Here is a 26,772-nt window from a genome sequence, read left to right on the forward strand (position 1 = left end):
CTCAACACCCACTGGTCGGAAGTGATCTTGGTCCACTCCCTGCAGAACTGGGCCAGCCTGCCCCCCAATTACCAGAGACTAGGAGTGGACCTGCTGAATCTCATTGTGAGGACATTGCCACCTGCACCCTGGGTGAATCTGCCTCTAGATAATCTTCCAGCCCTCTCGAAAGGACTGTTGCCTATGCAAGGACTGTCCTGGGGCAGAGGCCCCAGAGGGCCTCGTCTGACGAAAATGCCTGGACTCCCGAAAGCGAGGCCGAGAAGAGAAAGGTTTCCGACCAGAGACTTTCGATCCTCTGACAGCCTATTGCCCTTTGTCTCTCCCAGCAATTTCATCAGATGATCGAGGTCCTCACCAAACAGCAGTTTCCTCTGAAAGGGGAAGTTACAGAGCTGCGATTTTGATGACAGATCCGCTGACCAGTTGTTTAGCCACAAGTGTCATCTGGACGCCACCACAGATACCATAGCACGGGCCATGGATCTCACCACGTCCTATAAGGCATCCGTGCCATAGGCAACCCCTGCCTCCAGGCGGGCCGCCTGGACTTGGGAAAGAGTCCCGGAGGCCGACTGCTCCTGCGGCTTCTGGATCCAACACAAACAGACCCCATTGCATCAGTCTTGCTCATACATAATTACACAATGTTAGGTTCCATATTAGGTGCTACAACCCAAGAAATAGATCTAGGCGTCATAGTGGATAACACATTGAAATAGTCAGTGCAGTGTGCTACGGCAGTCAAAAAAGCAAACAGAATGTTGGGAATTATTAGAAAGGGAATGGTGAATAACACAGAAAATGTCATAATGCCTCTATCGCTCCATGGTGAGACCGCACCTTGAATACTATGTGCAATTCTGGTCGCCGCATCTCAAAAGATATCATTGCGATGGAGAAGGTACAGAGAAGGGCTACCAAAATGATAAGGGGAATGGAACAGCTCCCCTATGAGGAAAGACTAAAGAGGTTAGGACTTTTCAGCTTGGAGAAGAGATGGCTATGGGGGGATATGATAGAGATGTTTAAAATTATGAGAGGTCTAGAACGGGTAGATGTGAATCGGTTATTTACTCTTTCGGATAATAGAAAGACTAGGGGGCACTCCATGAAGTTAGCATGTGGCACATTTAAAACTAATCGGAGAAAGTTCTTTTTTACTCAACGCACAATTAAACTCTGGAATGTGTTGCCAGAGGATGTGGTTAGTGCAGTTAGTATACCTATGTTTAAAAAAGGATTGGATAAATTCTTGGAGGAGAAGTCCATTACCTGCTATTAAGTTCACTTAGAGAATAGCCACTGCCATTAGCAATGGAAACATGGAATAGATTTAGCTTTTGGGTACTTGCCAGGTTCTTATGGCCTGGATTGGCCACTGTTGGAAACAGAATCCTGGGCTTGATGGACCCTTGGTCTGACCCAGTATGGCATGTTCTTATGTCGCCCGCAGGCAGAGCCCCAGGACCTCAAAAGCTCTTGAGATGCACTTCCAACTTCCGATCCTGAACATCCTTTAGAGCAGAAACTCCAGCCACCGGAATAGAGATCTTCTTAATGACTGTCGAAACTGCCACATCCACCTTTGGGACCTTGAGAACGTCAAGATGGTCCTGCAAGTGTGGATAAAGCTTAGATATCGCTCTGCTAACTCACAGACCCAAGTTGGGGGAATCCCACTCTCAGCTGATCAATTTCCTGGATTTTCTTCGGAATTGGGAAAGTGCTGGGGGGGGGGGGGGGGGGTCTCCGTAGGCCATCCAGAACCGGATTAACCTTCAGCCTCTGAATCTTCCAGGTGAGCTTAATCCCCAGCTCCTCCAACACCTGAGGTATAAGCGGGTGAAGCTCTTGAAGCTCCTCTCTTGAAAAGCTGATCACCCTCCAGACCCTCCAAGGTCCCCTGTTCAGTTTTAGAGGCCCCTGGGTCCAGAGGGGGACCCCCAATCGGGTCCCGATCCTGATCAACCTCCAAGACCTCATCCTCATCTTCAGAGTCCAATTGCATTCGTGCTAGCCGTCCCTCAGGAGGCAGAGTTCGTGGGCCCACAGAACCTTTAGGTGGGGGACCTTCCCCCGCTTTGCTGAACTCGGGCATTCTGTGACACCGCATTTACCTATCTGCCTGCCTAGCCAGGAAGGCCTCGTGCAGTAAAAGTACTAATTTGGGTAAAACCCCCCAGGGCCCCTGAAAGGCACTTGGGGCTGCTAGGGCCCAAGACATCTGGACCCCCCACAAGGTCGAACCATGGGAGACAGGAGCGGCAGAGACCCCCCAGACCCCCGTGGAGAAGCCCCCCCTATCTGGCTCCGCTTCTGCGGCCATAACCACTCCCTCCTGTGATCCCAGTGCCACCGCCGCAGTCCACGAATGCCTTCGTGGCTTTGCTTGCCCTTCAAGTCCCCCCCCCCCTCCTCCAGCACACTCCGTGCAGAGGTGGTCGTCATTCAGGCCGACCAACGGGCTACCACAGGCCCTGCAGGTCTCTGAGCTGCTTGTCTGTCATAACAAGCACCAAGAAATAAAGTAAGGCAAAATAAAAACCAAACAGGCAATCCTATGCTTGCCGTGTTTTCCCACGGCCTGGATCGCAAGGGAGAGGGTCGCACCACACGTCAGCTGTCAAAACCTGAAGAGGGCGCACTGCCCCAAGAATTTCCCGCCGGCAGGAACCGCACAGCTCGATCGGGAGAACAGCCAGCCCCCCACTGGAGTGAATCTGCCCCGACTGGGACCACCCTCCTCCAAATGATCCCCCGAACCGTCTACTTACTGCCCGGCCTGCACCCAATGATCTTGCAGAGGATTTCAGCCTACTAGGCCGCACAGCCTGCTGCATACTTCTGTTGTTGCATTCAGCCTGCTAGACCGTACAGCCTGCCACATGCTTCTGCTGTTGCAAAAGCAGACAGCTGGCAGTGACTTTTTTTTTTTTTTAATCAAAGATTTAAAGGCTCAGACACACAGAAAAGCACAAAAATAAAAGGGTACTTCCCTGTCCTAAGCAAGCGGAGAGGCTTCAGGCCCAAGGGAACCAGACCACTGGCTGTCAGTGGTCCCGGGATTGTGGGCTGAAGCTCACCTGGCTCAACCCGAGGGACGACCCTTTTGCAGGAGCCTGTCACCTCAGGAAGCAATCTTCCTTAAAATATCCAGTCAGGACTGCAGGGTTAGCACCTCTACCATCTGCTGGAGGTAGAGAAATACTGAGGGACGGCAGGTGGCATTCTTGTATATGTGGCAATGCCCAAAGTTTTGTTCTCTACCTCCATCTGCTGGTAGGGATGAATAAAACATGCTTGACTGGACTGATCTGGGTATGTTCAGGAAAGATGGTTTAATCCCTAAGTTCTCCAGTATAGATTGATGTACAGAACAAACCAAATCTGCTCACAAAGCTTGCCTACACTTCAGGTATTCACACCGGGGTGGGGTTTACTAGATAAGAACCCAAATAATTGGGTAACAGCTACAGGTAACTCATTTATATCTCATCTTGTTAGGCTGTGGGATACCAGGCCCCTTCAGAATAGTTCTTAGTACTCTCCACTGGAGTGTTTCAAACTAGAATTCACATCTGCAGCTATGACATCTAAAAAGGACAGTCTGGGAGGTCTCCAAACAATGGAGAGCAACAAAAGATATTGCAGCCTACAAAGAATTATTTCTATGGGACAAATACACCAAGTAAAATTACACTTCAATTATTGCAGTTTCTTGGGCTTATAAGATTGTGACCTACAATTCTAAGCCAATAAAGCTTCCCCATGGATAAAGCAGAATTGTTTACCTATAACAGGTGTTCTCCAAGAAAGCAGGATATTGGTCCTCACATGGATGACAGATAAAGCCTCAATGACATGTTTTCCACAAAGTTTCTAGAACTTTGACTAGGTATACTAAGCATGCCCTATACCATGCCCTATACCATGTGTCCCTTTTCAGTCTCTTAACAGTTACGATTAAAATAATAATTTGAAGCCACCCAACCCCATGTGGTAGCGGGCAAGTTTTGTGAGAATTAGCTTCCTATTGTCTTCAGAGAACATCTCTTACAGGTAAGCAGCTCTGCTTTCTCCAAGCATAAGCAGGATGGTAGTCCTCACAAAAAGGGTGAATCCCTAGCTACAGGCTGCTTGCCAACAAAAAAAGGGGACCAGACACCTAACCAGGAGTCAGGCACAACACCTATGTTGTCGGTAACTGGGTGGGAGACAACCTAAACCTAAACAATGGGCCTAGGCAGGGGAATTGGGTTCTACACCTTGAACAGATTGGCTGATCCTACTGTCATGTCTATAATTGCTACCCAGGGGACACCCCGGACACCTCTCTAACCGGCTTCCCCATGTGACCGAAAGACCTGCTCCCCGACTATGTCAGCTGCAGCGCAGAGAGACATTTAAACCAGAAGAGGGCCTGCCCTCCTCACCTCGAGACCTCTGCCGATCGCTGCACACGCCCGGAGACGACCCCGAGGTACCCAAGCCCACCGGAGCACGCAAACAGCCCTAAGGATGCCTCTCTACCTGGCTCCTTCACACGGCCAAAAGACCTATCCCTCACCGCCTGCACCAATATTCCACCCACCTTTGACCTCACGGTGACGACGTGGAATAGTGACTTTGCAGAACTGGACTTATAAAAGTAGTGCCAGTGAGCCTTTGGCGCCGCGCATCAAAAGGCGCACAACCAAGGAGCCTGCCCCTTAGCACCGCCCCTGAAGCCACCCAACCCTGCCAATTCCCTTCTTTTCCTTACCAATCCCCCTGACTTCTCCCCCCCCCCCCCCCCCCCCGATCTCTACAGTACCCTAGCTCCCTCCCACCTCATTCCCACTCTCCCCTACCGCACCCCACGTATTACACCCCGGACACAAACATTCTCACTGATTCAGCCCTCAGCTCCCCACTAGAAACACCATTCTCCCTCTTGTTCCATCTAAACACACAATGATACACCCACTACCAATCCCTATACTCAAATACCCTTTCCTAAATTCTAGACAACTTCCCCACACCCACCAAAAAAGAGCCCTCATTCCCATGACTTCACCGCTTACTCAATTTTTAGGCCTCACCTTTTTCTCCATAATAGTATTTAATGCACAATCCCTGGTTTAAAAAAAAAAAAAAAAAAACCACCATACTCAATGACCTCCTACTTGACTCCAAGCCAGACATTTGCGCCATCACAGAATCCTGGCTGAAGCATACCGACACAGTATGCCTAAACCAATTACCAACACACATTTATGATATACTCCTCCATTCCCAGACTCAAAAGAGGAGGAATACTGCTAGGTACTAGAAAAGAACTTAGACTTATTCACCAAAATGTCACCATCCCATCTAAACATGAAATTGGCCTCTTCAAATCTTCAATTACAAATATGTCTAGTCTACTCACCCCCAGGTTTCCTAGAAAATGACCCCTCCCCACTTATCGAATTTATTGCTGAAAACCTAGACCTTGACATCCCAACAATCATATTTGGTGACTTCAATCTCCATGTGGACTCCTTACCTCAGTCACCCTCCTGTGAAGCTTTTCTCTGCCCTAGACGCCATGGGATTTCACCAAATTATACACTCACCCACACAAAGCCTGACTCACTGGATTATTCTTTACCAATGAAACTATCCATACACATGAACACCCATCTGCTCTGCAATACCCTGGTCCGATCATTATCTTATAAAAACTAAGCTTTTGTTAAAGAAAATGTTAGATACCTCTCCCCCCCCCCCCCACCACACCACCATCCAACTCAGAAAACCATGCTCAAGAGATGACCTCTCGATCTCCCTCACTAAAGCCCTACAAAAAATTGACCTGAGACTGCTTTCCACACCTGGGGTAACATCACTAATGACATAGCTAACAAACTATGCCTTTTTACCTCAAAATCTATAAATCCCTCAATCTAACAAAAGCCTGGTACTCACCTGAATTAAAAAACCTCAAATGTGTCCTCAGAAATAAAGAAAAGATATGGTCCAAAAACCCCTCCTCCACAACACTTGCCACATACAAATCCACCTTACATGCCTATAGAACATCCATGCAGAAATCCAAACATGACTTCTATGCTCGTAAAATTCACGACCTCCAATTTAATCCCAAAGCCCTCTTTTCATACATATCTGACCTTACAAAAACCCAACCATCCCTCCGTCCATTTGGACTCCAAAAACAGAAGTAACGACCTCGCCCATTTCTTTAACAAAATTTACAAACTTCAAGCTTTTCCCCCTTCTCCCCCTTATCCCAAACTCCCCCCTCAACCATTCCAGTGCCCTGTTGGACCATCTTGAGACCACATCTAAATCAGAAATAGAATCCCAATATCCAACTTGCCTTTTCTAGCTAAGATCATGGAAAAGGTTGTCAACCACCATCTCTCTGATCACCTAGAACATAAAATACTATTCTTGTCCCAATTCGGATTCCGAAAATACTTCAACGCGGAAACGCTCCTAATCACCCTCTCAGGCACCCTACTCAAAAGCATGGACAAAAGGACAATCTTACATCCTAGCCATGCTCGACATCTCAGCTGCATTCGACACTATTAACCATGAAATTATGCTACACCAACTAAATATTGGCATCGTTGGAACTGCCCTAAGCTGGTTCAATTCATACCTTGAAAATAGACAATTCAAGGTTAAACTTGGAAACTGTATCAGACCCCCCTCAACTTAGCCAGGAGTCCCCCAAGGCTCATCTCTTTCCTCCACCTTGTTCAACATTTATGATACCTGTCTGCCAGCTCCTAACCGACCTAGGCCTCACTCATTTCGTTTATGCGGACGATGTCCAAATTCTTTTCCCTGTAACGGACTCCCTCCCTAACATTAAAAATGTGGGGGGGAAATCACATGATGTGGTAGCCGGAAGGTAGCGCTTCTTCCAGGCTCTGGCTTCACCCCACCAATCGCGATTAATCCGCGGGACAAAACGACCTATTTCAGTCCCAAAAACAAGTCGGGGAAAGTGTGTATGTCCGTGATTTCGATTCGGAGGACGTTGCGGCCCTCAATGACATTAAGGAGCACAAAAAGAGGAAAGGAAAAAGAGCTGGCACCCGTGGACAAGATGGTGGCCACGACGATCGGTGAGTCTCCCGCCCCCCACCCGCCCTTAACTATAGAAGAAATAAAGTTGGCGATTCGAGAGGCACTCGATGAAAAATTAACATTGCTTACTAATCAGCTGGGGGAGGTGAGAGACTCACTGGCTGTGATTCCTCCTAGGCTGGATATGGCAGAGGCCAGGATTTCAGAGCTGGAGGAGACTGTGGGGCAAACACGTGTCAAAATGGTGGCAGGAGATAATATCCAGGCGTTGCAGGCCAAAATAGAAGACCTGGAGAATAGGGCACGCCGGGACAATTTAAGATTTCTGGGCATTATTGGAATCTTGGCTCCCAGAAACGCTGGCCCTGCCTCATTTGTAGGGAAAGCTGGTTGTGGAGCGTGCTCACCGGCTGGGAGCGAGAACCTCGGCAGCAGGAAGGCCCAGGCTAGTCATAGCCAAGATTTTAAACTCAGCACATAAGGCAGAGCTTTGGAGGGCGTCGCGCTCAAAAAGAGACCTGCATTATAAGGAGCATTCTATCAGGATTTTTCAAGATTTCTCAGCGGCTGTATCAGAGGCAAGGCACGCTTTTTCACCTCTCTGCTCAATGCTGCATAAGCGGGGAATCAAATTTGCATTAATGTTCCCAGCTCGTCTACGTATCTGGTCTCAGGATACTGTCCAAAAACTTTAACACAGTGGAGTCAGCAAAAAGTTTCCTGGATTCTTTACCTACCTAATATTTTTTTTTTCTATACTAACTGGTGCGGCAGCAGGTTCGTGGTTGGTTGGCAGGAGTGACTGTAGTAACATTTGGGTGCCTTTACACTGATACTGGGTGAGGATGGAGAATTCCTTTATGGATTACAGCTGTTTGGGAATGGCGAGTTTCCAGTGGGAGGTATTTGAGAGAACCCAGAATTGTGCTAAGTGTCCAGCCTTGGACTACAGGACACACTGCGACCGGACTTGCCAGTCATCTTTCTGATTTCTTGATTTGGTTACTGCCTAGAGAGCCACGGGAACCACGACCTATACATCACTTTAGATGTTGATTCAGTTTAAGATCTCTCTGGTTTGCTGTTTTATTACCAAGACAATTCCATCTTATTTGGTTGTGGTTCCAGAGTTTTTTTTTCTCTCTAAGCTTGGGCCTATGGAAAGGAATGATGAAACAAGAGGGTAGGTGATCTAAGAGCGCCGTGTGGGCAAATAATGGGTTAGACACCAATGGAGTCCAAAATTCTTTATTTGAATGGACGAAAGCATGAATTTTGTGTCTCCATTCAAATAAAGAATTTTGGACTCCATTGGTGTCTATGGAAAGGAATGACTTCCTCACCTATAACAAGTGTCAAGTTTTTTTTGTACTTGGAAAGCTGTGTTTTTGATTTTAGTGAAACACCATAGCGAGAACTTCTACAGCTTCGGTTGATTTCTCACTTAGACTCCTTTTTACTGACATTTTTATTTGGTTCACACATTTCACAAGATCTTTCATTAAATTTGGTTGGGCTGTGGGGAAATCTCATACTTTGGAATGTAGCGCTGATTGTCACTTCTAACAAACATATCCTTAACTTTACTTTTTTTAATATAAGAGACTCAATATATGCACAAGAATGTCCAGCTGGAATTGTTTCTAGTGGACTAAGAGAGCCTTTTACAGTTTTTCAGGGCCTGGTTTTTAGAGTGGTTTAATTGGGGAGCAGATTATGCCTGCAGGACCCTTACATTTTGATAGTAATACTGAGTGCCTCATTTGTTGTTTTTTGTTTTTTTTTTTAATATCTCATTCTATGGCGAGCATAGGGGTGACAATTGGTCGGCTGTATGTATTATTGTTCTTAATAACAGAATGGTGACCTGATGTGTCCCGAACTTCACCCCACCATACATCTATACGTGATCTGGTTTCCCTTCATGGGAACAGGGGAACGAAGGAAGAAGGATTGTGGTTTGGGGGCGAGTCCCGTGGACTTGGGAGGGGGGAGGAAATGGGGGGGGCTAGCGGTTTGGTTGGGGATAATGGGTAAGAAGAAAGATGGTGTTGGGGGGGAAAGATCGGTGGCAAACACACAGAGTGAATGGACAATAGCTGTACTCCTTGACCAAGGCATTTGCTCACACCGTGTTACAGTATTATTGATTGTTTATATTGAGGGGACCCTAGCTGGGAGGGGGGCTCTTTTCAAGGTGTTTTTGTATTCTCATCTCATAGGATTCCCATTGTAACATATACTGAGTAATCCCATTAGATTGGTTTCTTGGAATGTGTGTGGCATAAATTCACCAATTAAGCGTTCTAAAATACTTTCCCTGCTTAAGAAAAAGGCGACTATGATAGCTTATTTGCAGGAGACTCATCTTTCTGCGGAAGAACATGCCAAGTTAAGACGTGATTGGGTTGGGGAGGTTCGTTCAGCACCGGGATCTTCGCAGTCAGCGGGGGTAGCCATACTGATTCATAAGACGGTTCCAATTAAAATTATCAAGGAAATAGTGGACCCTCAGGGACGCTATATCATTTTGATTTCCGAGATTTATGGCAAAACAGTGGTTCTATGCAATATATATGCACCCAATACTCATAGCCCCATTTTTTAGCATAGCATTTATTCTCATTTGCTTCCCTATATAAATGAGATTTTGTTGCTGAGGGGTTTCAATACAATCCGGGATGCTGCTCTGGACGCCTCGTCATCACGGGCACGGGAGCGGGGCATGGGCAGAGGACCTCAGCTGTTGGAACAAGCATTTCATCTGTTGGATGTATGGAAGAGTGCTTAATCCTACGGAGCGGGACTTTACACATCTGTCTCAAGCACACGCTTCCCACTCCAGGATTATTTCTTGATTAGTGATCATGCCTTTCCCTCAGTTATAGATGCTAGGATTGAGAATATTGTTATTTCTGATCATGCGCCAGTTTGGGTGGACTTGCAATTCAATAGGGGCCACATGTCGGCACGTATCTGGCGCTATCCCTACTATTTGGCCACAGACACGAAATTTCGGGATTTTTTGCACGCCAAATGGACAGAATACGAGTCCAATAATAAGTCACACATGGACCAACCAGCTTTGTTTTGGTCCACGGCCAGGGCAATCATGAGAGGAGAGAATATCCTACGTTTCACACCGCAAACGGGTTCTAGACCGCTGTATATTATTATTGAATAGTCAGTTGCGTGGCACTAGGATCCACTTAGTAGCAAGAGGTGATGAGGAGCGAGCCACTTATCGTTCTCTACAGTTTGCTCTTAACTCCCTTTTACATCAACGAGCGAAGAAGAGTTTTGTTAATTACCAATATAGTAATAAAACAGGGCGAATGATGGCAAACATGATTCGGACTGCATGGTTGAATAGGTTTATTCCAGCGTTAAGGTCGGCCTCCTCCCAGGTGATTCGCGATACTGCTAGTATTTTGGAAGGATTTAGAGAATTTTATTCGGCTCTCTATACTTTGGAAGGGGGGGGGGGGTCAGAGGAGATGAGTGATAGGTTTTGTTCTGATTTGCCTATCCCCTTACTGACTCTGCAACAGAGGGAGCGGCTAAATCAGCCTATACAGAAAGAAGAGGTTGTTCAGGTTATCCGAGGCTTACCAAGTTTAAAGGCCCCAGGACCTGACAGCTACACGGCAGAATTTTTTTAAAGGGGTGATAGACCAGATAGCGGGACCGCTGGCTGCAAATTACACGGAACTGATAGAGCGCGGATCCTTCTCTCCCCATGAAAATTTGGCCTAAATTACTCTGATACCTAAACCAAACAAGGATCCCTTGAGACCAGAATCGTACTGTCCGATCTCTTTATTGAATTTAGATCACAAAATACTGGCAAAAATCTTAGCAGAACGTTTGGCCCCGTTGTTGCCATCGTTGGTGGGGGTTCACCAGGTGGGTTTTATTCGCCAGCGATACGCGTTAGCTAACATTCGTAGGGTATTAATAGCCCAAACCATTTGTAGGCAGTTAGAACAACCCCATCTGGTAATCAGTTTTGATGCAGAAAAAGCCTTTGATAGAGTGGAGTGGAAATATTTATTTTTTATATTAAGAAAAATGGGGTTTGAGGGGTATTATCTTCAGGCTATAAGTTTATTATAGACGGACCCTAGGGCTGTTATTTGGGCCAATAGTGCGCTATCCCGCCCATTTGTGGTAGCTAGGGGCACAAGACAGGGATGCCCGTTGTCCCCATTATTGTTCACATTACAATTAGAACCACTTCTGTTAGCCATACATCAAAAAACAGTATTATTCGGGGAGTGAGATTCGGCTCGCCAATCTTTAAGGAGGTGGCTTTCGCGGATGACCTGCTGGTCTTTATAACTGAACCTAGACTATCCCTGCCCATATTAGTGGCCACGATTGGGGAGTTTGGACATTTTTCCGGATTACGTTTAAATGAGTAAATCCTCAGTCTTTGCTTACCCCAACATGCTCACAGCACAGTGGCAGGGAGATTTTCCATTGCAATGGGCCCCAGATACTTTATCATATTTGGGAATCAATCTTCCTGCGGATCCTGAACTTGTATATCAGGCAAATGTTCCACAGAGTGCAGGCTACCATTACACGGACCAGGTTGCCGCTCTCGCTGGTAGGCAGGATAAATCTCTTTAAAATAATGATATTGCCCCGTTGGCTTTATCTCCTTCAAAATTTGCCAATTCTTATACGGCAGAAGGACCTTCAGCGCTTGGAAGATTTCTATGGAGGAGAGGGAAGGCACGTCTTCCGTTACCCTGGTTGAAATCTAGGTGGGGCGGGGGGGGGGGGGTTGGGGGTACCTGATTTGGCTGTATATAACTTGGCTTGTAATATGAGGGTTAATAGGGATTGGATGCTGGGTACCTCTGCTCATTTATTTATTTATTTATTTATTTTGTATACCGACATTCGATCGAGATATCACATCGGTTTCCAGATAACTAAAGGAATAGGGTGATAACAGCCCTATTTTACATTATAACATGGTATTAAATAGATATAAGAATATTTTACATTATAACATGGTAATAAATATAACAAGAATATTTTACATTATAACATGGTAATAAATATAACAAGTTGTAACAGAACTAACAGGAGTACATGGAACATTAGACTATAGTATATAACATATGTACATAAATGGCTTGTTGATGAGGATAAATTATGGTAAGGAGAGCAGGGAGTGTAGAGGGGGGAGGGGAGAGAAAGGGATGTGTGGGAGGAAGGTAGTGATAGGGAGGGAAAGGGTGGTGTGAGATGCTTGTGTAGGGAGGGAAAGGTGTGGGGCGAGATGCTTGTGGAGGGGGCATGGAGTGGATGGTGCGATTGGGCGGGTTATGTGTCGGGTGGGAAAGCTTTTAAAAATAGCCATGTTTTGAGGTGTTTTTTGAAGACTTGCAGTGAAGGTTCGTTTCTGAGACAGGTGGGGAGGGTGTTCCATAAGGTGGGGCCCGCTATTGTTATGGCTCGTTTGCGGGTGACGTTGAGGTGTGCAGCTTTGAGATTGGGGACGGCTAGGAGTCCAGTGTTGGTGGATCTGAGAGTTCTTTGAGTGGGGTAAGGTTGTATTCCGTTGTTTAGCCAGTCCATTTTGTTGTTGTTTATTTTTTTGTGCATGAGGGTGAGGGTTTTATACTGGATTCTTTGTGTAATGGGTAGCCAGTGGAGTTCTTTGAGCGTGGGTGTGATGTGAGGGGATTTTTTGTTGTTAGAGATGATTCTGGCGGCAGCGTTCTGTAGAACTTGGAGGGGTTTGATGTGTATTTCTGGTAGTCCGAGGAGGAGGGAGTTGCAGTAGTCGAGTCTTGACAAGATAATTGATTGGAGGACTGTTCGGAAATCGTGCTCTTGGAGAAGGGGTTTGAGTTTTTTTTAGTGTCTGCAGTTTGAAGAATCCATCTTTGATTGTATTGGAGATGTGTTGTTTAAAGTTGAGTTGGCTGTCAATTGCTACGCCTAGGTTTCTTGTGGATGGCGTGAGTGAGGTTTGTGAGATTTGTGGCACTCCCGGGTTGATTGAGTTTCCTGGGTGGTCAGAGGGGATGCACATGAGTGGATAGGAGGGATGGTCATCGTGGATGTGAATGATTTCTGTTTTGGCTTGGTTGAGACATAGTGATAATTGAGATAGTAAGTGGGATAAGTTTGAGCTGAGTTTGTTCCATTTTTCCATAGTGAGTTGAATGGAGTTGTTTATGGGGAGTAATATTTGTATGTCGTCTGCATAGACAAAGTAGGTGAGGTTTGCCTCTGATAGGTATTTGCATAGTGGGATGAGGTATATGTTGAAGAGGGTTGATGATAGGGAAGAACCTTGTGGGACTCCATGAGTGAGGGGCACTTGTGAGGATTCAGATGAGTTCATCTTGACGATGTAAGATCTGTTTGAGAGGTAGGATTTGAACCACTTGATTGTGGTGTCTTGGAGACCAATTTCTTTAAGTCTGGTGAGGAGTGTTCTGTGATTGATGGTGTCGAAGGCGGCTGATATATCAAGAAGTATCAGGAGGAACGATTTGCCTTTGTCGCGGCCTTTGAGGATGGTATCGGTGAGGGAGAGGAGGAGGGTTTCAGTGCTGAAGAGTTTTCTGAAACCATGTTGTGCAGGCTGAAGAACATTAAAGGTTTCAAGGTGGTCTGTGAGTTGATTGTTGACTGTTTTTTCGATGATTTTTGCTAGGAATGGGAGGTTGGAGACTGGTCTGTAGTTTGCTGGGTCGGATTTGTCGAGTTGAGGCTTTTTGATGATTGGTTTGATGATGGCGTTTTTGAGTTTTTCTGGGAAGATTCCTTGTTCTAGGGATAGGTTGATGATGTAGGTTATTGGTTTGACAATAATCTCTCTGATGAGTTTTAGGGTTTTGATGGGGATGGGGTCTAAGGGGTGGGATGCAGGGTTGGTTTTTCTGATGATAGGTTCAATTTCTGTGGTAGCAACAGGAGTGAATTGTGACCATGAGTGGATAGGAGGGGGGGTGTCAATTAAGTCATTGTGGGTTTGGGGAATCTTGGCAATGATGTTGACGACTTTATCCTTGAAGAATTGTGCTAGTTTTTCACTGGAGATGTTGCTGGAGTTTGGCGTATTGTCATTTTGGATGGGGTTGGTAAGGTCTTTGACATAGGCGAAGAGGGTCCTTGGGTTAAATTGGTAATCGTGAATTCTTGATGTGTGGAAATTACGCTTTGCTGTGTTAAGGTCAGTTGTATAGTTGTGTAGTAGTGTTCTGTATTTGTCTTTCAGGTTTGAGGTGGGGGTTCGTCTCCACTGTTTCTCAGTCTGCCTCAGTGTTCGCTTTGAGGTTTTCAGTTCTGGGGTGTACCATGGTGCTCTTTGCTTTGTGGATTGTTTTATTTCCTTTTTTATCATGGGGCATAATGTATTGGCTATGTCTGCGTTGATAGATATCCAGGAGTTTGTGGCTGTGTTGGCATCATTTAAGTTGATTGTTTTTAGTGCCTCAGGTAACAGTTTGGCGATGTCTTCACTGGAGCATGGTTTGGTGAATTCGATGATTCGGTTGTTTGTTTGTAGTGGGTTTGATTGGAGTTGAAGCTTGGCTTGGATGAGGCTGTGGTCAGACCATGGGGTGGGGGTTGTAGATGGTGGTTCAGTTGCAGATATTTTGTTGTTTATGAATATTAAGTCCAGGGTGTGTCCTGATTTTTGAGTGGGTGAGTTGATGATTTGGGTGAATCCAATGGCAGACATGGTGGATAGGAGCAGTTCGCTTGTGGGGGATGGAGGGTGGGTGTCGATATGGAGGTTAAAGTCTCCTAGTATTATGGCTGGTTCTTGTAAGTTTATGTGGGTTGTGATGGATTCAATCAGGGGGGAAAGGTTGTGCTGTAGGCAACCAGGAGGTGCGTATAGGAGGAGAATTTGGAGATGTTTTGATTTGAATAGGTTGGTCTCGATAGGGGGTGGTAAGTTTAGGGAGTGGGAAGAGAATTTAAGTTTTTTGTGAGCTAGGAATAGTAGGCCACCTCCCTTTCTTTTGTTTCTGGGTATGGAGAAAATATTGTATGTGTTTTTGGGCAGTTGATTGAGTAGGACTGTGTCAGAATGTTTCAGCCAAGATTCGGTTATACAGAATATGTCTGGTTGGTCGTCTGTGAGTATGTCATGGATGACTGGGATTTTTTTGGTGATTGACTGTGCATTAATGAGGAGTAGAGTAATGAGTGTGATTGTGGTATAGGGTATGTTAGGGTTGGGGTGAATTTTGGTGAGGCGTCTAGTGGTGGGTGTGGATTTAGGAGTGTGGTGGTTGTTGTGGCGATGGGTTAGTTTGGGGATGTATTGGGCTGAGGCCATTGTGTGAGTAGGTTGTTGCTTGGTTGCTGAGTGGGGAGTGAATGGTGGTAGGGGTTGTTAGGTTGTTTGAGAGTTGGATGATTACTTTTCAGAGATTCATATGTTGAGTGTTGGGAAGAATATAATGGGGCTGGTAGTTGTTGAGGGCTGTGGGGGGGGTTGGAGGGGAGGAACATTGAAGACAGAGGAGCATACGGGAGTACACAAAGGGAGTGCACGAAGGAGCGCACAAAGGAGCAGGCTCCTTTGGCGTGCTCCTTCGGCGCGCGGCGCCTGGGAGCCTGCTATATTTATAATTAGAGGGTTAATCAGGGTTGTCCCCTTATTGGCTGTGCGTCGGCAGCGTGTCCCTCGGAGGCGGAGGAAGGTCGGCCGATGACGTCAGCACTTCCCGGAGGAAGGCAGGGGCTGCCTCGTGGTCGGGGTCGGAGGCGGTCGTGGGTAAGTGTAATTAAGTAGGCCTTACCCCGGCGGGCCTCCGGCGCCGATCGCGCAGGCCCTGCACCGCTCCAAGTAGTCTTCTCCCCTCGGCAGCGTCCGGGTGAAAGGATCCCCAAAGGCTTTTGATACTGTGAGTGCCGGAGACCACTGTGATCTCAAAATATCAAGACATATACTACCATTGCTGTTGATGTTGGGATGATATATTTTAGTTGTAAATGCAACCTGATATTTCTGGTTTTAAAATTTGTCCAAGATAGTCACATTCTCTTTCTGTATGCCAAATCTCATGAATTTTCATCCCTTTGGTGGTTTGAAAGGATAATCTGTAGGAAAGTGAATAGTCAGGAAGAAAACACCACCTTGGTAAGGGCTATCATTCGGCCCCATGATGGTGGCCTGCCAATGGAACAAATCATCTCCCACTGGTCCTGCTGAACATTGGGTAGGTGGGTCCCTTTGCAAATCTGTTAATTCCTCTGCAGTGACATCAGCCTGCCAATATTCTCCACAAAGTCAGCTGTGAACAGACTTTTGGATTCTTTTCAGCGCCATTACTCGCCTTATGCTCATGCCCCGTTCTATGCGGACGCTGCCTTGATGAACCCAGTTGCGCCAGCCTACGTTGTGCAATCTATGTCGCCGGCTATTCCCTCTTTTTAAAGCAAACAATGTTGGTGCGCCCACTTAGGCAAACGTGGCGGCGGCTGATGAAACTTTTAAAGCTGCCAGCATCTTGTGCCTACTTTTTCCCGGTTGTGGGAAATCCTTATTTTACCCTGGGGACTCAGTCCTCCTCTTAAGATCTGGAAAGAGAGAGGAATCACGCACTTGGGTCACTTGTGGACAACCACGGGAGAAATACTTTCCTTTAAAGATTTCCAAGCCCTCTACGGTTTTGGGATTACGCAAACCTTCCCCTATATGCAAATTGTCCACTATTTACATGCTTTTCCAGCTTCTTACAGTGATCCCTTGGTGTATCATCGGCTAGATGAATTTTTTCTGTTTGCGGAGAATAAGATTTATTTATTTATTTTAAGTTTTTCTATACCGGCATTCGCGATAGGAATCGCATCATGCCGGTTTACAATTAACTAGGGGTGCGAGAGGAGATATAAATAAATAAGAACATTAACGTTAAGAAACATTAACAAGTGCTGAGAGAAATAGTTGCAGTTACAATAAAACAGGGATAACAAAAACTTGGAGCAATGAAGAGGCGATGGGGAAAACAAAACTTGTGGCAGAGCAAAGGCAATAGGAAATTTAACATAGATAACAAATTTGCCAGTTAATGGAGATTGTAGAGTTATGGTGTTTGAAAGTTATCGTTTACCAAGTAATGTTAAGATCTGCTTTTCGATTCAAGGTGAGTTAAAGTTCAGCTGTAGTCTGGGAAGGCTTTCCTTCCCAGATACCCTCCTTATCTCAGTATTACCAGCGCCTGAAAAAAATGTATGGATGTGGATATATACCCCATTTTGGTCACTCGCTAGGCGAGGGATGGTGACTTTACTATCACCCAGGCTATTTTGAAAGTAGGTTTTGGGCAAATCACCAGGATCTCATCTAATATGTATTACAGAGAGTTGCAATTTAAATTTCTAAGTCTGGCCTATGTCTCCCCTCAAGTGGCCTTTCAATTAACCATAACGTCTTCAGCGAACTGCTCCAGATGTCGCGGAGCGCTGGGGACGTTGTCCCATGTCTTTTGGACGTGCCCTGGGGTACAACGCTTCTGGCGCAAAGTGGCAGACTATCTGGCAAGGCTATTGGATGTTGCATTTCCAGTTACCCCCCATTGGATGTTATTTGGCTGCATCTCGCCTATCCGGCTACGGGATCCTGGCTTGCGCCTTCTTACAAAAAGCCTGCTTAGTGGGGAAAAGGGTGATACTATCAGTTTGGCGGTCAACAGAACCCCCGTCCTATTGGGCTTGGAGGAATTTATTCCATGCAATGACGACTATGGAATCCTTGGCCTCTCAGGTATCGGCCGTTGCAGATGTCATTTTTTGTTGGTGTGGCAGGCTTACCTGCAATCTCTCTCTCAGAGCCTGAAGTCTCGTAGTGAATGATTAACCTTGTGGGTGGGGCAATTGAATTGAGAGTTGGCGGTATATTTCACTCTGTGGGTCAGGCTGGGGGCAGTTCTGTACAGTTGTATTGTATTTTTGGTCTGAGGCGGGATCAGATTCAACTCTCCTCAGTGTTGTATTCTTATTGAAACTCAATAAAAAACTGTTTAAACAAAAAATGTGGGGCAAGTGCCTCACGTCAATTAACACCCTCCTCACAACTCTTAATCTTGCCCTCAACACTGCAAAAACAGAGCTCCTCCTCATATCACACAATTTAATCAACTTCCTCACAAACAACCCCTAACCCCAATGCACCCTATTTCTTCCAAAATTCACAAAACCTGGGAGTCATCATAGATAATCAGTTTAACTTTAAAAAATTCATAAATACCAAAGAATGTTTCTACAAACTTCATGTACTTAAGAAACTCAGACCCCTCTACTTTAATGACTTCCACACTGTTCTCCAGGCCCTCATCTTCTCAAAAACAGACTATTGTAACTTCCTCCTGTTAGGCCTCCAACTCGTCCAAAGCACTCCAAATGCAACAGAATGCTGCAGCCAGAATCCTCACCAATACACACAAAATGGACCACATCACTCCCATCCTAGAAGATCTCCACTGGCTCATTCAGAATCCTCTACAAAAGTCTCACTATCATTCACAAAACCCTGTACAACCAGGACCTCAACTGGATGAATGACTTTTTCACCCCAACAGACCTACCTACAAAGGGACCATACATACACCTACACCCAAACTCACACCTTGCCTCCACAAAAGATCGGGCACTGTCTATTGCAGGACCCTCAATTTGGAACTCAATACCTCCTAATTTACTCTTGGAACCAAATTCACATATGTTCACAAAACAATTAAAGACCTGGCTATTCCAACAGGCATTTAACTAGCTTCCTAATTTCCCCCCTCCCCCTCTCCTCAATCAGCTTTTCTCCATATATACTGAACGCCTGCTTTACCTTATCAAATGCCACTGCCTCATGCTACTTAAAATATTGATAATTGACTTGTAATTAGTTTTGCACTGTTATGTTTCTCCCGTTTTATGTCTTTGACAATGAGCCTTGCCATGACCCCCACGATGTAGTCACGCATGGGCATAACAGAATGAGATGCAGTCCGCTATCCAAATGGATACTGTTTTTGGCAATGGCAAAGCCCAACCTATTCTTATCAAAAGAAACAAAGGCTGGGACCGTATGGGCTTCTGTCTTCTCCAGATAGAAAGCTAAGGCTCGCTTTCAGTCCAAACTGTGCAGTGCTCGTTTGCCTTGGAGTGAATGGGGCCTGGGAAAGAATATTGGCAGGATGATTGACTGGTTAAGATGAAAAATCAGTCACCACCTTAGGCAGGAACTTAGGGTGCATACAAGACCACCTGGATGTGATAAAGCTAATATAAGATGGCTAAGTCACTAAGGCCAAGAGCTTGCTGACCCTATGAGCTGAAGTGACCAACAAAAATATATGACCTTCCAGCTACTTCAGTTCGTAGGTGTGCAGCAGCTCAAAAGGAGCTTTTATCAGCTGAGCTAACACCAAGCTGAGGTCCCAAAACACAGTGAGAGGCCTTAGGGAAGCTTCAATTGAAGCAGGCCCCGCATGAAAACATACAACTATAGGCTATACAGAGATGGGTGTACTATCTGCACCTTGGTGGTGTGCGCCAATCACACTAAGATTAACTATAGCAGAGTTGGTTTTTAAGCCAGTTTCCAATAGGGGCAGAAGGTAATCAAGCAGTTTTTGTGGAAGGCAGTAGAACGGATCTAGGGCCATCTGCTAACATACAGAAAACCTACTTCAGTCCATATGACTTTCTAGTGAAAGGCTTTCTAGAAGCTACCAGGACCTGAAGAACAGGCACTGAAAGATTGACTGCAGAATTAACTTCTCAATATCCAGGCTGTGAGTGACATGGTCTGGGGATGCCGCAACCCACCTTGGTTTTGCGTGATGAGATCTGGGGAAGTCCCCAGACTGTTTCTGGATGGACAACTCCCATAGGAGTGGAAACCAGACCTGTCTACTAATGAGAGGCTATGAGGATCATAGTCCCTTTGCCCTCGAAGTTTCAAGTGTCTTTACCAATAAGGGAATCTAAGGATACATGTACAGAAGGCCCTGCCCCACTGACAGGCGAGGGCATCAGGCTGGTTTGTCTGACCTGTACAGAGAGCAGAACAGAAAAACCTTCCTGTTGCGGGGGCGGCACAGATCTACGTTCAGGTTCTCCAGAAGTGGAATATATGATTTGCTACCCCCTAGTCCAGGGACCACTCATGGGGGTCTGAAGGCTCAACGCAGCCTGTCTGCTACCAGGTTCTCCATCCCAGCCAGGTACAAGGCCCTGAGCATCATCCTGTGGGCCCTTGACCATATCTGGACTGCTTCCTGACACGAGGTACAATCCCATGCCTTCCTGCTTGACAACATACTACATGGCTACCTGGTTGTCAGTCTGCATCAGAACAACTTTGTTGGACAACTCATCTCTGAAAGCAGATAGTGTGTACCTGATCGCCCAAAGCTCCAGGAAGTTGATTTGACAAGAATGTTCTTGAGTATCAGAGACCCTGGGTACTAAGCCCAGCTACATATGCTCCCCACCCCAGTGTGGATACATCTGTGGTTAGGACTATTTGAGTGGGGAGACTAAAAAACAAGATCCCTTGTTCCAGATAGGAAAGTACATGCCACCATAAATAAGTCCTGGAGAAACAGGGTGACTTGGATGCAATCCTGGAGGTTCAAATGGCCTGGCACCACTGTGACCTCAGGATCCACTGGGCTCTGTGCATGTGTGAACATGCCAAGGGAGTAACAGACAGTTGAGGTCCTATGACCCAACAGTCAATTTGTGCCAGGCTGACATCTGCTGGCTCTGTTGAATCTCTGCCACAATGGTTGCCAAGGCAACATCCTTCCGGCGAGGCAGAAAGGCCTAAGCCTGATCCGTATCTAGCCATGCTCCTTTGAAGTCCAATTGAGGTGACTGGCTGAAATGGGAGTTTGGATAGTTCAGAACAAACCCTAGTGACTGGTCAAGCACATGGACCTGATGGCCCTTGCCTGAAACGTGCTCTTGACCAGTCAACTATCCAGATATGGGAAGACATGCACTCCCAGTCTTCAGAGGTGCACCACCACCATGGCCAAGCATTTTGTGAAGACCCGTGGGATGGACGTGAGCCTGAATGGAAACACTCCGTACTGGAAATGCTTAGGTCTAGCATGGGATGGAATTCTCCTGTTTTTTTGGAATCCGAAACTGCCTAGAGTAGAACCCCTGCCCTCTTTGCCCAGGTGGTACTGGCTTGACCACTCTGACCGATAAGAGGGAGAAAAGCTCCACTAGTAGCACCTCCTGATGCACTACTGGCTGGACACCCAATAGATTCAATTGGTACCCTTGGTGGATGGAAAGAACCCACTGGTCTGCAGTTATACTGTGCCTCCAGGTCGCAAAGAACCACACCCTGCCCCCGACCGGAGAGTCAATCGTCACAGGTATGGGCAGCTGGCTTAAGCTCCCTTTGGCCCAGTCAAAACCCCATCCCCAGAGTAGACCGAGTAGCTGAATGGGGCAGCCTCTATGTTGAGGGGAGTGAGGAAAGTGAGGCTAGTATTTTCTCTGGCAAAAAAAAGGACTTCCTTGGCCCTGGTGACGGCCTCCTAGATGAGGATAGGTATGGCGTACTGGCAGAGAGTTAGAGGGTCTCATGATGGTCCCAAAGTTGGGCCACAGCATCCCTCACCCTATCTCTGAAGAGATTCTCTAGTACATGATGACGGTCGTTCCTGTACATCCAGAGATCAGAGACCTGCAGCCATGCTGTTCTGCAGATGCCAATTCCCACTGCAGAGATTCTTGATGCCATTTCAAGGACATTGGTCACACAGATTTTGTGTTTTCTGCACTGCAGACGTTTACACCAGCGACACGAGATAGTCTTGCTGCTGTTGAGGCAGCTACTCAGCCACCTCCTGTACTTGGTTCCAGATGTCCAAGTACTGGTTCATATAGTGCTGGTAGGCAGAGATGCAGGCAATAAGCATGGTGCCTTGGAACAACTTCCTTCCAAGAGCATCCACTACTCTGTAGTCCTTCTCCAGGGTGCCAAGGAATAGGTCCAAGAGCACTTGGTCCTCTTGAAGATGGATTAGACCAACTGGTGAGGCAGCTGATGCTTACTGAATCTGGCAGCCTTCTGGACAAGGTAGACCCGTCTGCCTTCTTAACAGGAGGCACTTTGAGGGGGTGTTCCCATATCCTCAGCAGCAACTGAAAGATCTTGTATATCAGGACTGCCACCCTAAGAACATAAGAACACAAGTTGCCATGCTGAGTCAGACCAAGGGTCCATCAAGCCCAGCATCCTGTTTCCAACAGAGGCCAAACCAGGCCACAAGAACCTGGCAATTACCCAAACACTAAGAAGATCCCATGCTACTGATGCAATTAATAGCAGTGGCTATTACCTAAGTAAAATTGATTAATAGCCATTAATGGACTTCTCCTCCAAGAACTTATCCAAACCTTTTTTGAACCCAGCTACACTAACTACACTAACCACATCCTCTGGCAACAAATTCCAGAGCTTTATTGTGCGTTGAGTGAAAAAGAATTTTCTCCGATTAGTCTTAAATGGGCTACTTGCTAACCTCATGGAATGCCCCCTAGTCCTTAGAAGGCTCCATAAACTGGTGGATCAAGCATTTTGTGCCTGGCATCCTCTGCCGGGCACTGGTTCCCTCCTGGAAACTGGCACCAGCTGGGTCAGTATTGCAATGAGCATGTTGAGCTTCTCCAGCAGTAGTAGGATGACTGGCAGCACTGGTTCTGGTGCCTTCAGTGCCACAAGCCCAATGCCCTGGCAGTATCTAATCCACTGCCAGCTGGATTTGATGCTCCAGCTCCTCAAACATTGCTGACGCCAACACTGACTGGGAGGAAGGAAGGAAGGGTGGCCAGATCTTTAGATCCACAAGGTGATCTAGCAACTGGCAACAGGACCAGTAGTGACCATCACAGACATTCGGCACCAATAAAGGATGGGCCCTCCTCACAGTGGTTGTCGCTTTGGGGCATTGTGGCAATTGTCTGTGCATCCCCATGCCTGGCATGTGCATCGACGGGAACCAGTGCTGATACTTAGGCTTCCCTCTATGCTCTGCCCTGTCTTTCTCCAGTGCCAGGGCCAAAGACAAACCCGGTGTCCTTGGCTCGGAGAAGATTAGTCTTAAATGCTACTGATGCTAGGGACACCAGAGACTGACCATAGTCTATCTGCCAACAGCACCAACAGTCCTGCCAATGTCGATGGCATTTATCAGTGTGGCTCCAAGGTCCATCGATTCCAATGGCTTGGACTTCAACCTGAAGAGCTGATCCATCTTTTCGAGTTGAGGCAGACATCCCTTTGGGGTCATTTGGGCACACAAGCGACAACACCGGGCATCATGTGATACCCCCAGGCAGAGGACATCTCATAAGGATCCTTAATGGGTATGATCCTCGGGCACCAGGGGCATTGACTAAAACCAGATATGGCTGTGATGGAACAAAAGAAAAAGGGCCATAGACACTAAATGGCTGTGGCTGTCAATGGCCACAGACACCGGGGTACTGCTGCCGCAGGGGAAATCTACCACAAAAGGAAACTTACTAGAAATGCTGAACACCACTCCAGTGAGGCACCAAGAGGGATGGGTCAATGGAATTAAAAAAAAAAAAAAAAAAAACAAACACAAAAACAAAAACTGAAGACAGACTTTTTCCCACTAGTCCAGAAACAGCCAAAGTGAGCTCAGACCACAAAGCTTACAGCTCTGTAGAAAGAGACTGAAGAGACCCCCCACATGGACATATGGGCATGCTCAGAATGCCTAATCAAAGCTCTAGAAACTTTGACATAAGTTTTCCGCATCGGGGCTCTGATGTCACATGTGCAAGGGCTACCATCCTGCTTGTCCCCTGAGAACTTCCCATATCAGCAAGGTCTGAGATTCACAATGCCAGCCACTCACCTGAGGCTCACCAGGTACAAATGTAAGGCAGCACTGACAGCCCTCACTTAACTCCTTAGGCACTAATGGTCGGCAGCGGAGGGCAACACGGACAGGAATCCCTTCATCCTTCATCTTCCAAGCCACCAGATCCTAGCAGGGAAATATCACCGCATATGTTAGAATCAGGTACATACCGGAAACTCACCCCTAACCTCAGGCACTAGACATGGACTAAGCATGCCGGCTCCCCTTTTCTCTCCCCACCCCCATCACAAAACCCTCCTCCCTGGCCCCACCCATCCCTCCCAAATTAGGTCTACTGGCCACTCAAAAAAAAAAATTATAGCCATGTCAATTTGTGTGTGTGTTGCCAAAGTAATCCATAGTTGAGAAGAGAAACAGCTCTTGAAACTTTCCCTTCCTATTTACCCATGTAAATTGGCCATCCTGGACACAGGCAAACTACACACAGTGTCAAGCAAGTTTGCTTGCCATAAACAGTGTTTTTCGTGGATAGTAGAATGAATTATCTACTCTGTCTGGGTCGACATTATCCAACAGCACATCACGTGTTAGATAAGTTCCTCCTCAATCTGTAATAAAGCATTAATTTAGTGAAGCTCAGGCTGTCAGGATAAAGGATCTGTCCAGGGAGGAGGGAGGGCTCACATGGCTAATTCATCCTATCTACAGAAGATACCATTTACAGTAAGCAAACTTGCTTTTTTCAGACAATAAGCAGGGCTGAATTAGCCATGCTGTCTGGGGAATCCCAAGCTTAGGGTTGTAATGGTTGATTTAGTGTAACAGCTTTATTTATAAAAAAAAAAAAAAAAAAAACACAACCCATCTTCCTGGTGGACAAATTTAATTATATTGTTAAGACTACTCGTCCCACTGCACTGTCTGAAGCAACAAGCTGGTCCAAACAGTGGGATGTGAATGTATGAATTGATGACCCCTGTGGCCACCTTGCACATGTCTTCAATGGGCACATTATGCAGGTGTGCTATTGAAGTGGCTGTAGCTCTCACTTTGTGAGCTCCAGTTGATCCATATAAGGAGGATGTAGATTGGTAGTGTCGAATGTAAGCAGAAATCCAGTTACATTGTTCTCTTTGTTACCGCTTTCCCTAGAACATTTGGATCAAAAGATATGAAAAGTTGTGAAGATTTCCTATGCTAGAGTACTGTTTTGTAATATGTAAAGCTTTTACAGTTCAGTGTATGCAAGAGCTTCTTTCATTCTTGTGTGGCTTTGGATAAAAGGTTGGAAGTGTAATGGTCTGATTCATGTGATATGCTGACATCACCTTAGATAGAAATTTAGGATGAGTACAAAGAACCACTTTCTTGGAAGAATTGAAGATAAGGTTCAAAATGTACTAAGGCCTGTAGTTCACTGATCCTCCTTGCTAAAGTGACCGCTACAAAGAACAGTACCCTTCCAGGTTAAAAATTTTAAAAGGGACTAACTGAATCAATTCATATGGATCTTTCATTAAATATGTCAAGACCTTGTTTATGTCCCACAGAATTGGAGGCTTTTGTAGTGGTGGCCTTAGAAGACCTTCATAAATCGTGGTATGAGTGGGTGAACTGCAATGGATAAGTCTGCATCCCTGTCGTGACAGGCCACAATCACACTAAGATGCATTCCAATAGAGGAAAGTTGCTAGACCTTCCCTTAATAAATCATGCAAATACATTAGCAACTGTGTTGGTGAAGCACTGAAGGGATGACTCTGCAGAGGCATTCGCTCCTGGAAAAAGAAGCCAGAGTTGGCATGAGAAATACAAACTCACTGGCAGAGGAGATCTTTGAGCCCCAGTGCGCCAATTACACCTTCACCTCTCCATCAGGAGTCGAGGGAACATCCCGTGATTCTTCCAGCTCCACAAGGGGTAAGCTTGGTGATACTGGTATTAGAGGGGACCGACAAGGAGGAAGTCTGAGGGCCTGCACTATCCTCCGTTACAGTGAACTGCATTCCTGTTGGAGAGGTTGTTGTGTGTGGTTGGCTCTCCCGGCAGGGGCCTTGATGCCGGCCCCTTTTGAGATCTTGGGGGCAGGTTTCTGTATTGGTGTCTAGGGGGATGTGGTACAGGGAACCCTGGCTGTGAAATCTTTGCTGGAAAAGCCTTCTGTTATAACACTAGAAGCGCTTCAGAATGCTCTGGTCTCTTGAGACTTCTATTTCTTCATTAACTAAAAACTTTCTTTGGACAATAAATCACCAAATTCTGGCCATGGAAAAACAAGTTCAATCTCAGTGGGGAAAATGGAAATTTTGGAATCTCGTATTGCTTCAGTAGAAAAAATTAAAAATGGCTTGGTTCAGAATGATTTACACTAAAGTTAAAATATTGAAAACTGAGCGGTCTGAACTTGAGTTTTGAATTTCCCCTTTATTAAATTGATATCACCTATAGAATTTTTTTTAAGAACTATTTATCCTCTGTGCTTAAGATACCTGCTCCTGTTATGCCTATTACAAAGGCATTTTTTTCCCACAAGTTCAAGATGCTGCCAGTGGAAATCGGTCTCAAGATTTAACTCTTGACTAATATTCTTGAATTATGCAAGAGTTAGATTACTAGAGCCACTTTGTTGGTGTCTTTCCTTTTCGGTTGATAGAAATAACGTATTTAGATATCTTCGTAACAAATTACTACATTTTATGGTCAAATTGTGGATTTATCCTGATATAACTAGGTCGACTCAAGAGCGTAGGAAAAAGTTTGACAAAACCTCTGATCTCAGACAAAGGGCACCCAGTTTATTTTACAATATCCCTGTGTT

The 26,772-nt window shown here is 46.0% G+C and overlaps 1 protein-coding gene across 2 annotated transcripts in view; it reads right to left on the reverse strand.

Annotated features, from left to right (window-relative positions):
* KIF4A (kinesin family member 4A) overlaps positions 1–26,772 on the reverse strand; it is a 265,297-nt gene that overhangs the window by 218,878 nt on the left and 19,647 nt on the right. For both annotated transcript variants that reach the window (XM_029607255.1, XM_029607254.1), the window contains exon 2: positions 23,988–24,119. In XM_029607255.1, the coding sequence (XP_029463115.1) occupies positions 23,988–24,101 (114 nt within the window). In that variant the 5' untranslated portion in view covers positions 24,102–24,119. The remainder of the gene's footprint in view (positions 1–23,987; positions 24,120–26,772) is intronic.

Source organism: Rhinatrema bivittatum, chromosome 6, assembly GCF_901001135.1.
Source record: "Rhinatrema bivittatum chromosome 6, aRhiBiv1.1, whole genome shotgun sequence".
Lineage (NCBI taxonomy): Eukaryota > Metazoa > Chordata > Amphibia > Gymnophiona > Rhinatrematidae > Rhinatrema > Rhinatrema bivittatum.